Source organism: Canis lupus, chromosome 2 (genome assembly GCF_011100685.1).
Source record: "Canis lupus familiaris isolate Mischka breed German Shepherd chromosome 2, alternate assembly UU_Cfam_GSD_1.0, whole genome shotgun sequence".
Lineage (NCBI taxonomy): Eukaryota > Metazoa > Chordata > Mammalia > Carnivora > Canidae > Canis > Canis lupus.
In genome coordinates, this window is record NC_049223.1 from 36,188,702 (window position 1) to 36,206,867 (window position 18,166).

Genomic DNA, 18,166 nt, shown 5'->3' on the forward strand with positions numbered 1-18,166 from the left:
ATAGTGGAGGGTTTTTTTGTTTTTTTGTTTTTTTTTTGTCATTTCTAGTTTTGTTTTCAGTTGGAAGGAGTATTAGTACATGATTCTAAAGTGGTGAAGTTTAATGGAGAAAAAAAACTTCACCTGGAAATGTTTGTGTTTTTCTCTCACCAAAGAGAAAATGGGGATTTCTAAGACAGTTGGAATTTCTTTCCCCTGTTGTCTCTTACCTTGATGTGGGATGATCAAATTTCACATCTCGGGGTTGCTAGGAGACAAGCAACCTATCTCATAGATACTGACACATAAGACCTCTTTATTCTTTGGACTTCTATATTTCTCAGAATTGTCAAGCTTCCTTTCTAAACCCTAAATTATGCAGAGGTAACATGATTATTTGACCAAGCTCAAGAAATCTAAAACGGGTAAAAAATTCCAAGCTTAGTTTAGATAAAGAGCATTATTGGCTACAGTATATCGAGGCAACATTCCTGTAAAGTCCATATTTGCCTCTATTTTTGCTGTTGACTCTTCTGTGACATTCTCAGGGCACAAAAGTGGTTAGGTGGGGGCAGCCTGGGTGCTCAGTGGTTAGGCACCGCCTTCGGCCCAGGACATGATCCTTGGAGACCCGGGATCGAGTCCCACATCGGGCTCCCTGCGTGGAGCCTGCTTCTCCCTCTGCTTGTGTGTCTGCCTCTCTCTCTGTGTGTCTCTTATGAATAAATAAACAAAATCTTTAAAAAAAAAAAGTGGTTAGGTGGGAGTAGGCTGAGAATACTCTGTCTAGAGCTTCTTATGATGTTAAAAGAATTACAAGTGAATCATGGCCCCAGGAACTCTGTTTCAATAATTAACTGATATGGTGTCTCAGGAACATGTGGCTTTACTGTACTATTTTCCTTATTAGCCATCTTTAAAAGAAAAATTGATCTTCGGTTACAATTCTTTGGGTAGTGCCTTAAGTTTAACATTAGAGTACTAGGGTTCAAAAAAATGTACCCAGATGGTAGATGTTGGTAATAATTTGGCACAAGAATTCCTTTGAAATTGAATACATTGCAGTATTAATCAGAAAAGTGTTGTTGGCTTCTGATTTTGAATAGCATAGGGATTAGAGACTGAGATGGTTAATTAAAATTTAAGGAATTAGAAAGCTCTGCTTCATGTTACTGGAGATCAGGCTCTCTGTTTTCCTGTCTCAATTCAAGATAAATTCTCTATAGCAGTTGGTTTAGAGAGATGTGTATTTTACAAGTAGCTGAGGTGACTCCATATATTATGATGACATATGGCAAGACTCAGACCCCTAAATCATTTACATTGGTAAATACTCTGCTACTTTATAGATTGACTCCAGTTCTTAATTTTTTTAAATGAGCTGTAGTTTATTATTACACTAGAAAAATTAAATGTCTTTGTTCTATGAAGATGAGTTGGCAGTGGCAGAAGGACACACTTTTCAGTGTGAGTTATTTAAGGTAACTAGGGCTGTAGATTTGATCAAGAAAGTGGCTGAGATAGGGAAGAGGGAGATTTATTAAGAGGTTATATATGTAGAATTACATAAAATTTTATTTTTTGTAAATGTCTCAAATATTGATTTAATTTCTCTGTGCAAACAATATAGTGGTAAACCTTGGTTTTCTGTGATTATTAACGGATTATTATTTTTCTTTTTTTAAGATTTTATTTATTTATTTGAGAGAGAGAGAGAGAGAGAGAGAAAAAACGGTCAGTGGGGAGGGGCAGAGGGAGAGAGAAGCAGATTCCCTGCTGAGCAGGAAGCCCAATGAAGAGCTCCATCCCCAGACCAGGACATCATGACCTGAGCCAAAGGCAGACTCTTGGTTGACTGAGCTACCCAGGCACCCCTAGATTATTATTTTTTTTAAAGATTTATTTATTTAAGATTTATTTTATTTATTTATTCATGAGAGACACACAGAGAGGCAGAGACACAGGCAGAGGGAGAAGCAGGCTCCATGCAGGGAACCTGATGTGGGACTCCATCCGAGGTCTCCAGGATCACATCCTGGGCTGAAAACGGTGCTGCCCAGATTATTCTTTTTAACTCAAAAAGTTATACAAGTGCTAAATGTTCATTACAAAAAAATTGAGATATACACATAAACAAAAAGGAAAAATTCCCTTATGATTGTATCATCTAAGGATAAACGTTGTGAACTATAGATTTCTCTCATCATTAAGATGGCTGCGTGGCTCAGTGGTTGAATGCCTGCCTTCGGCTCGGGGTGTGATCCTGGAGTCCTGGGATCGAGTCCTGCATCAGGCTCCCTGTGAGGAGACTTCTTCCTCTGCCTATGTCTCTGCCTCTCTCTGTGTCTCTCGTGAATAAATAAAATCTTAAAAAAAAAAAAAAAAAAGATGTCTTTCACAACTAGATTCTATTATGCATGCTGTTTGTTAAATTTTGCTTTTTTCATGTAACAGATTAAAATGTCTGTTAAGCCATCAGATTTTCTTTATTTTCATTTTTATGGATGCTTTAGTGATCCTTTGTGAGATGAACTAAAATTTCTTTAATAAGTCTCCTATGGGTAGAGTTTAGGTTGTTTCTCTTTTTTTGCTGCAATAACTTTTATATCTACCTTTTTGACTATTTCCTTAGGATAAATTCCCCAGAGCAGAATACTTTGTAATGGATTTACACATTTTAAGGCTTTTGAAACATGTTGCCAAATAGCTAGCTTTCCAGAAGGGCTGTTCCAGTTTTCAAGTTCTTCTCTAATTGGCTTTTATACTTGGATTAAAATGTGGAATTTTTATTTAGTTGCAGAATGAGGAAGAGCCTGGAGAACCAGAACAGGCTGTAGGTGACGCACCTCCACCTTACAGCAGCATCTCTGCAGAAAGTGCAGGTATGTAACTGTGCAAGATGACTCTTGAACTCTTGAAGTGCACTTAGCCAGAGGCTTGTCTGGTATGTGTTTGTTCATCTTTGCCTTTGCTTCAGCTTTCCCAAAGAAGTCTGACATGATTTGTAGTTTGTTGTCAAAAGTGAAAAAAACTCTTAATTACTGTTCTGAAAAACACTTAAAACTCCATTTTGGTATGGCTTTTTTATGGAATTCAATTTCATTCCAATAAAACATGAAGGAAATAGAAATTTAGCAACAGATGATTACCTGATTTTTATTCTTTTTTTTTTTAAGATTTTATTTATTTATTTATTTATTCATTCATTCACTCATTCATTCATGAGAGAGAGAGAGGCGCAGAGACACAGGCAGAGGGAGAAACAGACTCCAGGCAGGGAGCCTGATATGGGACTCGATCCAGGGTCTCCAAGATCACACCCTGGGCTGAAGGCAGCACTAAACTGCTGAGCCACCCGGGCTGCCCCTGATTTTTATTCTGTCTGTAGTTTCCTCAATTATTTGGTTCTTTGCGATTCTAGTGCCTGCAACCTGGAACAGAGTATGTTTGATTTCTTTTGTGCTGGTAAATTCTTGATAAAAAAAAAAACAAAAAACAAACTGGAAGTCTCTCAGCTCTTCCATAATGTTCCTCATAGTTTAAGCCCTCCTCAAATAATCTTTCACCCTCACATCTTCTGCAAGATTTTTAAATTTTCACATATTTATGTAGAAAGGATGGGGAAGAGAAAGAAAATCTCAACAGTTGAGGACTTCTGGTAGTTTAAAGCTGCCTGATAAGCAGTTCTACTTTAGTTGTGGAAGGTTGACTAGTTTTGGTGGAACATCTTCCATTTTCTCTAAAAAAGAAGTGTGGCAGAGTGGTAAATATTTGGCCCATGGTGCCACCACTGAACCCATCCTACTCCCAGGGTAGATAGGGAAGTTGAAGATAGCATCTCTCCAAAACACAGCTTCAGAATCCTTTTCAGTACAGCGCTTGGGGCAGCTATTGTGAGTTGATTTGGGGTTAAATTTGTTGGTCTCTGTGACCCAGAGGCTGCCTTTATAATGAAGAAGAACATAGGTCAGGGGATCCCTGGATGGCTTAGTGGTTTAGCGCTGCCTTCAGCCCAGGGTGTGATCCTGGAGACCTGGGATTGAGTCCCACGTCAGGCTCCCTGCGTGGAGCCTGCTTCTCCCTCTGCCTGTGTCTCTGCCTCTCTCTCTGTGCCTCTCATGAATAAATAAATAAAATCTTAAAAAAAAAAAAAAAAAAAAACATGGGTCAGATAGTTCTTTACCTCCACTCTGGCTTCAATTTTTTTTTTAAGTATTTATTTATTTATTTATTTATTCGCTCGTTCATTCATTCATTCATTCATTCATTCATGAGGGACACACAGAGAGAGAAGAGACATAGACTGAGGAAGAAGGAGCCTCCCCGAGGGGAGCCTGTTGCAGGACTTGATTCCAGGACCCCAGGATCACGACCTGAGCCAAAAGCAGATGCTTAACCACTGAGCTGCCTAGGGCCTCTTTTTTCTTTTTTCAAGATTTTATTATTTATTCATGACTGTCTCCTTGTATTAATTTTATTTATAAACATCTAAAACTAATAATGCTAACTTAAGGTTTTTTGCAGAATTCTAGGGTGTCTCATGGAATTGAATGAGAACACCAAGACTTGGGAAAGAGTTGCAGTGCCATGCCAAATTCAGTCATTTCTACCCAGACTATAAGTACTGATTTTCCATTAATAATATATCCAGTGAAAATTCTAACTGGTTAATAAGAAATTTGGGATCCTGTTTCAGTAATGATAAAAGTCCTTTAAGTACCCAGAATCATTTGGAGGTAATTTTTCCCCAAATATCTGAGTTTCTACCTTCTGTAATTGAAAAGTCTTATAACCATTTTTGATAGAAATCCTTGTCTCAAACACTTCTCTCCCTTATTCACTTACCATTCATATTCTTTGTTTAAATTTTTCCTTATGGGAAGCTTGGGTGGCTAGTGGTTGGGCATCTGCCTTTGACTCAGGGCGTGATCCTGGGGCCTGGGGATCAAGTCCTGCATCGGGCTCCCTGTGAGGAGCCTGCTTCTCCCTCTGCCTGTGTCTCCACCTCTCTCTCTCTGTGTTCATGAATAAATAAAATCCTTAAAAAAAATTTTTTTTTCTCTTACAATTTAGGTTACAATCAGAAACATTCTCTGGAAGGTATTCTATTCCATGCTGTAGTGATTCCTTTATTCATTGAGATTTGTAGAACTTTGATTAAAGAATCAAATTTCCCTTTGCTGTCAGATGGTATTTTCTATATTGTCCTTATGAAATCTCTTTAACCTCTTTCTTTTTTATTTTTGTTAATCTTGCCATGGGCCTCAACAGCAAATAACAGACGTTTTAAGATTGAGTATAAGGTAGAGGTGAACTATTTCTAGAATAGAGCCTGAACAATGCTCTCTCAAATAGTCTTGGAGTTTTATGGCATTTCATATAACTACACGGAGGCCTTAAAAATAAAATAGACAACCAAACTTTTAATTTATTTTTTAATTTTTATTTTATGTAGGCTTTACACCCAATGTGGGGCTTGACTCACAACCCTGAGATCAAGAGTCTCATGCTCTACTGACTAAGAGCCACCCAGGCACCCTATAAACCAGACTTTTAACTTCCTGGGTCTCTGTTGAGCTCTTTGAGTTTCAGATAAGTGAAGAAGTTTCAGAGAGATGTTTTTAGAGATCATAAGTTACTCAAGAACATTAATCTTTTTATTGTGTATGAACTGGGATTTTGCATTATTACTTTTTTTTTTTTTTAAGGAAACCTCTAAAATGGCTTAAATGGCCTTTCCCTCCTTTGTTGTTAAATTAGCATTACTTTTTTTTTTTTTTAAGATAAATGCTGACTATGTATGTACCTTCTAGTCCACTTACGAGAAAAAGTGGTTAGAAACAAAATGGCATATGCATATTGGTAGGAAAAAAATGAGCACAAATTATTTTGCATACTTTACCTGTTTTAATTTGTGGTATATAAATTGAACAGTCTAAGAAATATTGGAGTTTTTTTGTTCTAAATGTATTAAATAAACTTGAAAGATTGTCATTAGACTTTTCATGGAAACTTAAAATTATATGACTATCTATATTGATGAATCCCATTTAAAAAATCATTTGAAATAGGGAAATAAACATGTTGGTTTTCTTCAACTTAAGGCAGTAGTAGATATCAGTTTTATTCATTTATTCAGAATTAGTAAGGTGATGGGCTAACTCATATTGTACTTTTCAAGTTCTAATGACTTAGTTTGATTTGGTGAAAAATGAAACTTGATAGGAAATTATGCAGTGATTTGTAACGCATATGTATATATACATGTCTATGCATGTATCTTAAATAGTGATTTTGGCATGGAAAAAAAAGTTTTTTTTTTTAAGATGTATTTATTCATGAGAGACAGAGAGAGAGAGAGAGAGGCAGAGGCACAGGCAGAGGGAGAAGCAAGCTCCATGTAGGGAGCCCAACGTGAGACTCTACCCTAGGTCTCCAGGATCACATTGGGCCGAAGGCGGCACTAAACCACTCAGCCATCCGGGCTGGCAAAAACCAAGTTCTTTAGATTGGATTAGGTGGCAACTTTAGTTTCAATAACACATTTTCATATATTTTCTCCTAAAAGCTATGATATTTATTTTTCATAATTAGATTTCTATCCCATCTGGTATTTTTTTCCTGTGTAGTGTAAGGTAGCAGTCAAGATTAATTTGTTTTTCCATATAGATAGCCAGTTGGTACAGTGCCATTTATAAAAAAGGCCATTCTTTCTCCACTGCTCTGCACTGTCACCTTTGTTGTAAATCAGGTGACCATGTCTATGTGGATGTTTTTGGACTCAATATACTGTTCTTTGGTCTGTTATTTATATTTATGCCCATCTTTTACTGTTTTAATTATAAAGTTTTATAATCTGATATCTGGTAATGCAGGTCATTCAGACATTTTGTTTTTCAAGATTGCTTTGGCTTTTCTTGGCCTTTTGTATTTCCATAAAAGTGTTACAATTAGCTTGTCAATTTCCATAAAGTGTAACAAAACAAAAACTGGAATTGTAGTTGGAATTGCGCTGAATCTGGGGGGTCAGTTTGAAGAGAATTAACATCTTTATAATAATGCTTCCAGTTTATAAACATGACATATCTCTCAATCTAATTAAGATCTTTAATCCTCTCAGTAGTATTTTGTAGGTTTCAGTATGGAGAACTTGAATATTTATTAGTAGACTTATTCCTCATAATGTAAAAAAATGTTCCATATGTAGTTTTATTTTCTATTTGTTGCTGGTATATGGAAATACAGTTGATGGTTTACACCCATCTAGAGACTTTGTATGCAGAGACTTGCTTAAATAATATATTCTAACAGTTTGTAGATACTCTTGGGTTTGATACATCTACAATCATGTTCTCCATGATTAAGGACAATTATTTTCTTCCCTTCTTATACTTAATGTCTTACTTTTCCTTTTCTTGCCATATTACATCAACTAGTAGGACCTTTGAGGTAATGTTTGATAAGAAGTACTGAGAGTAGGCATTTTTGTCCCAATTCTCTAATCTTAGGGAAGAAAACTTTTAAAAATTTACAATTAATTATAATACTTACTCTAGATTTTTATAGAAATTTATGACCAGATTAAGTCCCGATGTGGGACTCGATCCTGGGGCCTCAGGATCACACCCTGGACTGAAGGCAGGCGCTAAACCGCTAGGCCACCGGGGCTGCCCTGAATAGCTCTTTTCTAATAAATATCGAACTTCTTATAATAGGAGTTAATGAGAATGAAGATGTAACATTAAAAAGAGGAAATGAAATATTTAATTCAAATAAATAATGCCTCTGTAACTGAATTAGTTACCTTAGGCACATCATACAAAACAGTACCTGGTAAAACTAATGTGTAAGAGTCAAAGTGCTAAAGCAAACCTGTGAGAAATGAATTTTAACTTTTTTATTAAGTTGGTTTTCCTATTTATAAATGGGAGGGAAACCATGGTACAGTTTACAGACATACCGGTGAGGTATTTTTGGCTTACATGTTGTCTTTATGCCACTATTAAAATTGTGAACATACTATGTAACAGTTGGAAAAAAGTGTCCAAAGGCATTTGGAAGAGAGGGCAAAGTGATTTAAGTGAATAAATGTAATAATTGAAAGGTGAATAAGTTTAAAAATAATTCTTGATCTCTTACATTCATACAAAACATTTGATTCATTATTCTATATGTACTCTTAAAGGAATGGCTGGTTTTTGTATGCCAGGAGTTAGTGAAAATCTTTTTCCTCAGTTTAGCTAATGGTCATATAATTGTGACTTCCTTTTTATTCTGCAGCATATTTTGACTACAAAGATGAGTGTGGATTTCCAAAGCCTCCATCTTACAATGTGGCAACAACACTGCCCACCTACGATGAAGCTGAGAGAACCAAGGCTGAAGCTACTATCCCCTTGGTTCCTGGAAGAGTAAGTCCAATTTACCATGTCACTTGCTGGCTGCTAAATGGGAATTAGGTTCTTTTCATTACCCACTTTTGATATATTATTTATGATTGTACTGATTAGTAAAAGTATAGCTAGTTGGGTTTTTAAAGATTTCATTTATTTGAGAACGAGAGAGACAGAGAGAGAGAGAGACAGAGAGAGAGAGAATGAGTGGGGGAAGGGTTAGAGGGAGAGGGAAAACTAGACTCCTTGTTGAGCACAGAGCCCACCACAGGGCTTGATCCTAGGACCCTTGGACCATGACTTGAGCCAAAGGCAGAGACTTAACCAGCTGAGCCACCCAGGTGCCCCAGGTACAGCTAATTTTTAAAAACAGGTACATTTTCTTTTGGGGTAATAAACTCTTAATTCTTCCTGAAAATGATGCAGTAAAAGGTATAAATCAACAGAAGATCACTAGTCAGGCCAGCTTATTTTTTCTGTCTGTACTATTACCACCATTTTCTCAACTTTTCTGCCACGAAAGCCCCTGTCTTAGAGCAGGGGCTGATTTAGGAAATACACTGACTTGACCTTGATCCTGCACATTTCATATTTTGGTATGAGGTAGATAGCTGCTAGGGAGATCTAGAGAGAGAATAAGTTCAACTTTATAGAATTAAGCTTGTAGAAAGGCCCCCTGCCATAATGTCGATGAGCCAGCAGCAGTCCAGATGGCTCCTCTGTGAGTACATAGTGAATTCAGATCCCATCTAGCCTGATGTTGATTCATGGGAGTGGGGGCTGGGTATGATGAAAACCAAGAGAAAACTTTGAGGGATTCTTTGTTGTTAATGTCAGATCTGCAAATAGCTAGATGTGATTTCATAAATACTCATCTAAATTGAAGCTGATGGAAGATAGGGGCCTTAGGCCAGATACTGGGAAAAGATGGGGTAAGATCCATTGGGAATCCATTGGAATGTGGGGCAGTCAGGGTTGCAGACTCTAGTCCTGACAGGAAACTAACATGAACAATGAGAACAAAAACAGCAGTTTAGCCTGGGCAGTGCAGTGGCATAGGCCCCAGAAGTTCAGGCCTTAGGGTAGTGAACTGTTTACAGACCACAACTACTATGAGTGATGGGGCTTCTGAAACCACTGCTTGACAAAAATAATAATGTAAGCCCAGTGTAGGCTGTAAGGAGAAACTAGCAATCTTCAAGGAGCTTATGGTCTAAGGGCAAAACAGTCTTAATATAATAACCATGTATTGGAAGCAAATAACATGCTTGATACTGTGTTCAGTTTCCAATGTATTGTTTCTAGTCCTCACAGTAACTTGTGAGGTAGATATTATATTGTCCCCATGTACAGATGCAAAAATTGAGGCCCAGAGAGATTAAGTAATTTGCCCAAAGTAATGTAGTTAATAAGTAGCATAAGTGAGGGTCACACCCAGATACTCTAGACTCCAAAGGCCTATGTGTATTCTGTAGTCCTTTTAGACTGTATGGTAACTGTCCGATGGAAATACATCGGGATATTAGCTCTGATTAATAACTGAACTCCTTAGAATACTTTTATTTGGCAAGTATACATAATTAGGAATTTTTCAAACATTATTTAGCAAATGTGTAGAGAACTTTATACAGTGTGCTATGTAACTTTGAATAAGGCGATATTCCTGCTGTACAAGCACTTAAATATAGCTGGGGAAAAGGCCCACAAATACTGGTATCTAAGCAGTAGTACAAGGATATAGTGAGCTTTAAGAGCTGTGACTTTTTACTGTGTGATTATGGGGAAGATGGAATTTGAAATGGACACTGAGTTTTAATGGATAAGAACATTCCAGAGGGGAAAGGGCAGAAAGCAGATGTGAATTGAGCCTGGTAGGGGGTAGGGTCTGTGAATGTAGAAATTGATTTTGCTTGAGCAAAGAATTTATGACCAGACTATAGGTTGTGGAGTGTTCTGAATGCTATGCTGAGGCATTTAGACTTACATAGAGGTCACACAGACTGTTTCAGTTTTTTAGCAGGAATGTGGTAAGACAAGAATGGTGTTTTAGGAAACATTAAGTCAGCAACAATTTGTAGGAGTCTAGTAGTAGAGATACCCAGGACAGCAAGAACAGTTAGAAGGCACCTGTAATATTATTATTACTAGAAATTACTTCCATGTCCTTTTGTAGTATATCTTTGAGTATTGATGCAAAAAAACTAATTAGTGTCTAATAATTAGGCAAAGCATTATTTTTCTTAATAGGAAGTCAGAAACTGGGTATTTAATATTTAAAAAAAATATAAGCCAAATACATTATTGTAAGAATTTCTAACAGAAGTAATGTGTTATTAGAAATGGAAGCTGCCACTGACACTTCGTTCTCCAGTAACCCCCTACCTAGGCAAACCACAGCTTGTTATGGGCTTCCCACCCCCTTTTTATCTGCGTAGGGAGAGTTTGGATTGTCCTAAAGATTTGTTGTTTCTTTTTTTTCATTTGGGGAACCTTTATTTTATTTATTTATTTTTTAAGATTTTATTTATTCATGAGAGACACAGAGAGAGGGGCACAGACACAGACAGAGGGAGAAAGCAGGCTCCATTCAGGGAGCCCAACATGTGACTCAATCCCGGGTCTCCAGGATCACACCTTAGGCCGAAGGCGGCGCTACACTGCTGAGCCACTGGGGCTGCCCTCATTTGGGGAACTTTTATTGAATTGAACTGTGTATACATGTAACTTTTAAGTATGTATTCATACGTTTTTCAGTATCTCAACATATAATGTACATCAGTTGAAAAGGTGGGACACATAGTTGATGTTAATGTTGGTGAGGATCATGTTCCTTCTAGACTTGGAGTATTTTGATTTCAAGTTAGGATGGAAAAGATGCTATTTGCCAATAAGCTTGGAAGTGTGGTTGTTTCAGACCTATCTGCTAATGTGAACAGATGGGTCATGGAGTTGAGCTGTGGGCAGCCCTGAGCCTCTTCATATGTGATCATTCTATCCTTTTTCTCCCATGTCTCACAAAGCATTTCAGTTTCTTAATAGGTTCTGGATTACTAATATTCTGGGCCCCCCAGCAGGCCCTGGATTACTAATTCTAGAACGTAAGCCAAATTTAAGCCAAATAGATATCTTTTCTTTAGATAAATATGAGTGAATACTTCTCGTTGAACTTTATAATTTTTGAACCTCATTGTTAAAGAACTTGGGTTATAAAATGAACAATTCATTTAGAAAACTATAAAGATAGGGATGCCTGGGTGGCTCAGTGCTTGGGCGTCTGCCTTTGGCTCAGGGCATGATCCTGGGGTCCCAGGATCGAGTCCCACATAGGGCTCCCTGCATGGAGCCTGCTTCTCCCTCTGCCTCTGTCTCTGCCTCTTTCTCTCTCTCTCTGTGTCTCCCATGAATAAATAAATAAAATCTTTAAAAAAAAAAAAAAACCTATAGAAATAGAAGAAAGTTTTGTTTCTTCTCTAATTGTCTTAAAAGACAAAATGAAATTTTTAACACATAATGAGCCTTTTAATGTTCATAGTTTTAAATTGAGCCAACTCAGTAAATTTTCTCTTTGTACTCATTTTTATCCCCTTTTTGTGATGCCTTTCATTTGCTTATGAATAATTCATTGGGAATTTACCTTACTCTTTCTCTTTTCATTTAGGATGAGGATTTTGTGGGTCGGGATGACTTTGATGATGCTGACCAGCTGAGGATAGGAAATGATGGGATTTTCATGTTAACTTTTTTCAGTAAGTAAATACACATAGCAGAACCACTTCCCACAAATCAGAGTGCTTTGAATTATGGGTGAATATGACTGAATTAAAATGACTAGTTGAACTATTATTTTAATATATATGTTTATTTGATGCCTTTTACTAAGATGTTCAGAGCTTAGTTCACTTTTATCTTAATATTCTGTTTATCTTCTATTTCTATGAATATAGAAAATATAACTGAAGCAGTTTGGGGAATGCTATATTTTTTTATGAACTAAGCCTCATCTTTTAGGTCCGCAAAGACCCTTAGCATTGCTCTGACTCGTACCTGACCTGTAGAGTAGGAATTAAAGGCCTTATTATTATTAATCTGATGGATTTTTTTGCATGCTTCTATTTTCTGACAGATCAAAGTCAACTGAACTTTTTTTTGCCTCCTTCATGTTATTTTTGTTGTTTTTTGTTTTGTTTTAAGATTTTATTTATTTATTCATGAGAGACACAGAGATAGAGAAAGAGAAAGAGAGGCAGGGACACAGGCAGAAGCAGAAGCAGGCTCCACGCAGGGAGCCCGATGCGGGACTTGATCCCGGGTCTCCAGGATCAGGCCCTGGGCTGAAGGTGGCGCTAAACAGCTGAGCCAACCGGGCTGCCCCTCCTTCATGTTATTTTTGCATTCATCTTTCCATGTGTCACTTAGAAGTGAGTGACTATTTTTTATTTGCTATATTAAAAAGATAAGATATAAAGGAAATGCAGTGCTTTTAAAGGTGGTGTGTTATGAAGCTGTCAGAATTCATAGAAAGATGAAAAACCTGAATCAGATTTTATTTACTGAAGTGTACAAGTCCTAAGTATACAGTTTGGTGAATGTTAAGGCATTTTTGAAAGTGAATAGCAGTAGACATAATGTAATTACCTGATATTCAGAGCAGACGATTTCTTGTTTGTTTTGGGGAAGAGGACAGAGAATAGATTTTTGGGGGGAGATAAGGCAAGGGTTATGGTGGGTGGGCTGGGCTGGGGCTGTCTTTTATCCCTGGAAAACCCATTGAAGCAAAAGCACATGTAGAGGGCACTCTTGCTTCTTGGGTAACAGGATGTGTGTCTCACAGGGTTTTTTTTCTTCTCTCTTACAGTGGCATTCCTCTTTAACTGGATTGGATTTTTTCTGTCTTTTTGCCTGACCACCTCAGCTGCAGGAAGGTATGGGGCCATTTCAGGATTTGGTCTCTCTCTAATTAAGTGGATCCTGATTGTCAGGGTAAGTTTATACCAGAAAATATAGACCCTGTAGAGAAACAATCAGTAGAATAACTGATTATTTGATTTTTTTCTTTTCACATTATTTCTACATTTAAAATGATTTTAGGTTTGTCTTTGTTCTGGTTTCATGAAGTTGAACCTAAATCAGTTGCAGATGGTTCATGCGTGTAAGTTTTATAGTTAAATCTAGTGAATATTGGTGTCCCAAGGCAACATCCTATAGGATGTTCACAATTTGCTTTCTCTGCTGTTAATGTCTATAATGTGTGTTTGTTCTGAAATTAGTTTTTGTAATAAAAAGAAAATACCACTTCTTTGGTGTCTCATCAAAAGCAGGCATTCCTCACATTAATTCTACTGAAGTTTTGGTTTTTCTTCTTCCCTCTTTCCTGCTCTTTGCTTCTCTCTCCTTTCTCCCTCCCTTCCAGGGTTGTTTATTAGCAGCATCGTTGGTTCTGCCAAAATGTTTTGGAACTGAAATTGTTTACAAGTGCTACTCCATTGGGGGGGCCTTATCTCTAAAATATATTAGAAATCTTCAGTGATTTGGGAGTTATCAGGTAGTCCAAATTACTGAAGTAATTTATACTTTAAAAGATCTAATCTCTTAAAATATATTGTGATTTCAGGTAAGTTTATTGCTTTTGTCAACTTAATAGATAAAATCAATGTATTCATCATTAATTGTCATTATTAACTAATTATTGGGTATTGACTGGACACTGGACTTTTTCATATGTATTTATTCTGACCAGTTGTTAACATTTTTAGGATTCTGAGTTCCTTTGAGAATCTTTTAGGAGTTAGGAACTTTTTCCCCCAAGCAGCTAATACATACTCATCTAAGACATGGACTTAGGTGAAGAACCCAAGCACTAAAGAGCTTTTTCATTCCCTCCCTAAATCTTAAATTGTTATTCCTATTAAGAAATAAAATACTGTATTTTTTTAAAGGATTTTTTAAAAAGATTTATTTATTTATTTATTCATGACAGAGAGAGAGAGAGGCAGAGACAGGAGAAGCAGGCTCCATGGAGGGGAGCCCGACAAGGCGGTGCTAAACCGCTGAGTCACCCGGGCTGCCCAAATACTGTATTTTAATGCTCAAACTGCATTAAATTTTCAGATAATAAAGCCCCCAATAGAAAACAGATAACATTAGTTAGCAGTCTTTTTTTTTTAACCAGAAGTTTCACTAAGCTGACTAAAATGTTAAAACTGAATTGAATGAATCAACTTGTATCAGGATGGCTTTGTCTGAGTAATAGAAAACTGAGCTCAAAATGGCTTAGAAAACAGTGGGAAAAATTTATTTCCCATGAAAACAAGTCCTGACATGGAGGATCACCATATCTGTTTTGCTTATTCAGTGACATCATTAGGGACGATTGCTGTCCTATTGGTAGAGGTGCTCCTCCCTCAGGATTCAAATGGCTATGGCAGTTTCAGGCATCACATCAGAAGCACAGCTGTGTTCAGCAGAAGAAAGAAAACTTATTTCTTCTCTTTCTTTTCTAAGTGCAAGAAAACCTCAGCAACCCTCACTTCCCAATGACCAGAATGTGCCATTATTTGGCAAAGGAATGGGGGATTATTATGATATTCATAGTAAAGCTTCCAAGGTTGAGGCATACCAAGAACAAATAGTTTTGGGACTGAGTAAGCAAAGTAAAAGTTTCATCAAAACATATTTCTAGGGAGATCCCTGGGTGGCTCAGAGGTTTAGCGCCTGCCTTTGGTCTGGGGTGTGATCCTGGAGTCCCGGGATCAAGTTCCACATTAGGCTCTCTGCGTGGGGCCTGCTTCTCCCTCTGACTGTGTCTCTGCCTCTCTCTCTCTCTCTCTCTCTCTCTCATGAATAAATGAAAATCTTTAAAAAAGAAAATGAGGTTTTAACCTCATTATAAAAATAAACAAACAAACTTATTTGCTTTATTTTTCAGTTTTCCACCTATTTCCCTGGATATTTTGATGGTCAGTACTGGCTCTGGTGGGTGTTCCTGGTTTTAGGTAAGTGCTTTTTAACATAGACAGTGGAGAGAAAAGATAGTGTTAAATTTTAGAAGTAAAATTACTTTTAGTAAACCCTCATCTTCCTTCCAACCCTAATAAATAATTTTTAAAAATATTTCTTAAAGATTAGGTTGCCATCACCATTATTATATTAATAAAGCGTCTCTTGGTGGTCGATTTTTTTTTTTTCCTAACCCATTCATACATATTTCTCAGATTTCCCATGTGACCGGTGGACATACTAATAAGATGACTTTATAGTCTGTCGGTTATTTTCTCCTGGATAATTACTGCCATAAAAGGGTTCACAAAAGATTGTAACCAGTTGAACTACTCAGGAGTCTATGTGGCCAATTTTCAGTTGACTCTGTCAGCAGGAAACAAAATGTATAGCTTTGCTTGACAGAACTTCCGGAGGAATCAGTATTGGGTTTCCAGAATTCTTTGGTGAGAATAAGAATGATTTTGCAATGAGGCCTATAGAATACATATATGTATGTAATTCTGTATTCTACAGAATTATAGCAGAGCCATCCTGTAGCTGTTTAAGATGGTATAATGGCCTCACCTGCTTCTTTGATATCACTTTTCCCGTGTCCTGTTTAGGGCCTTCTTATTGCCTCCTTAATTAAGATCCCTGGTGGCAATGCTGCTGATGGATCTGGTTAGTACAGTGTACACCCCTGTCCAGTAGTTGCTTAATACACTCAGGACTTACCTGCTTTGCCTGTGGTGATAGACCATGCATTGCTGAACATAAAATTTAATTGGAAAATACAAGTCTTACATCATATCAGCCCCCACCTCTCCAACAGCATCATCTACTCTGCTAATAATGGTCATTGAAATTTCACGGAAAGAGAAGTCATGATTTCCCCCCACCCTTAATTATTAAGATGCTTAATAATAAAAATGCCCAGAGAAGAGTTACTTTAAGGAATAGTTTCTGGGTTGCTTATTCACAAAATTGTATCTTTAAGAAAAAGGCTACCTCTCCTTTTTCCCCCAAGCCAAATACTGAATGGACCGAAAAAAGAGCCACTAAGCATATTTTCAGGTTGATCGTTGACAGCATAGATAATTTAAAGAAACTTAATTATCTTCCTATATTAAAGTTTCATGGAAGATGAATTTATAATACTTGTAATTAATTGATCATTCTGTCTATCTTACTGTTCACTAGTAAGCAGAAAAACAGTGAGGCTTTGGATATCATTTGTGCGTTTGGACACAGTGTTTGGGTCATTTTTAGAATTTTTCTTGCGGAAAGAACCAATTTTGGGGGTTGTGTTTTGTTGCAAGGAACAGGCCCACACAGAGCTCTCAAGCTGACAGTCTATGAACTACAACCAGCCTGTAATTGTAGTCTGTTTGTTCCATAGTTATTTTCAGAGGTTTTTTTTATTAGCCGCCATCATTTAAAAACCTAGAGTTTCCACATAAAATGTCTGAATTTTGTTTGCTTTTCTTAAAATTGGGATATCTAGCAGAACAGGCCTATATTTCCCCAAGGCACCCACCTTTTGGTGGGAGCTGTTGCAGGTGTCCCCTCCTATTAGGCTGTGTGCTTTCCACTTTACTAGGATTCTCTGACGCAGCTCTTCATGGGGTGACCTCTGCTCTGTAGTCACTTACTGCTTTTGGTGCCAAACAGAAAGGGAATGAGGAGTGATTGCTGAATGGGTACACATTTTTTTTTTAGGGGTGATAAAAATGTTCCAAAATAAAGATAATAGTTTTGGTTGTACAGCTCCATAACTACTAAAATTAAAGCCAGTAAACTGTACACATCAAATGAGTGGACTTCATGGTATGTGAATTATATCACCATGAAAGTGTTTTTAAAAAGTGTCTTAAGATTCAGGGACCAGCCCTAAAGGAGGAGGGCCCAGGAGTGTGTGAGCTATTTCTAATTAGGGGGCACATCACCTTTCCCATGGATTGTTCTAACAGGTGTCAACTGTGAACGGCTAGCTTCTGGTGTAGACACACAGAATCAGTCTTACTCCCTTAGTGCCTCGTAAATAAATGGCCAAGTGTATCCTACTTGTATATATTTTTTAAGAATGGAGAAATAGAGTTTAGAATTAAGAATATAAGAATTGGTGTGGAGGGAAAAAAAAAAAAAAGAATTGTAATAGGTAAGGGGATCCTGACATCTAGTGGACAGCATGTGTATAGTTGATAGGGAAAAAATGCCATGCCAAGGGATGGTTTTTTTAACTTGAGAAAAATATTTTATAACCCCTCTCTTTTTTTTTGGAGTTAATTATCTTGAAATACTTTTTTTGAACCCAGAAGGTAGGTTTTGATAATGCTTCTCAGGTTGCCACGTGTACATATTTAACTCCATCTTATATTTTATTTCCCTTTTAGACCAATCGCATTCTTAATGTGCAAAGCCTTTCATTTGGGCTCTTGAGATTTTTGTTTTCCTGTTGAGAACTGGAAATGTTTTAATGGAAATCCTTAGGAAATTTTGGAGAAAATTGCTTATGTTTTCATAGCTTTTAGCGGAAAAATGATGAAGTAGTGCTATCAGGACGGATATTTCTGGGGAAGGGACTTAATACAGAAATTATAAACTCATTCTTTTCTTTTTTAAATCAGGCTTTCTCCTGTTTCTCAGAGGATTTATCAATTATGCAAAAGTTCGGAAGATGCCAGAAACTTTCTCAAATCTCCCCAGGACCAGAGTTCTCTTTATTTATTAAAGGTATTAAACAAAACTTTATTCTAGACCCAGTATAATCATGTGATACATTGCAGATTTCTATTCAGGTTCAGAGTAGAGTCTAC

At 37.1% G+C, this 18,166-nt stretch overlaps 1 protein-coding gene across 2 annotated transcripts in view; it reads left to right on the forward strand.

Annotated features, from left to right (window-relative positions):
* The window catches only part of NDFIP1 (Nedd4 family interacting protein 1), a 51,897-nt gene that overhangs the window by 26,559 nt on the left and 7,172 nt on the right, over positions 1-18,166 (forward strand). For both annotated transcript variants that reach the window (XM_038530476.1, XM_038530474.1), the window contains exons 2-7: positions 2,774-2,861; positions 8,260-8,390; positions 12,031-12,118; positions 13,228-13,352; positions 15,298-15,364; positions 17,978-18,083. In XM_038530476.1, the coding sequence (XP_038386404.1) occupies positions 2,774-2,861; positions 8,260-8,390; positions 12,031-12,118; positions 13,228-13,352; positions 15,298-15,364; positions 17,978-18,081 (603 nt within the window). In that variant the 3' untranslated portion in view covers positions 18,082-18,083. The remainder of the gene's footprint in view (positions 1-2,773; positions 2,862-8,259; positions 8,391-12,030; positions 12,119-13,227; positions 13,353-15,297; positions 15,365-17,977; positions 18,084-18,166) is intronic.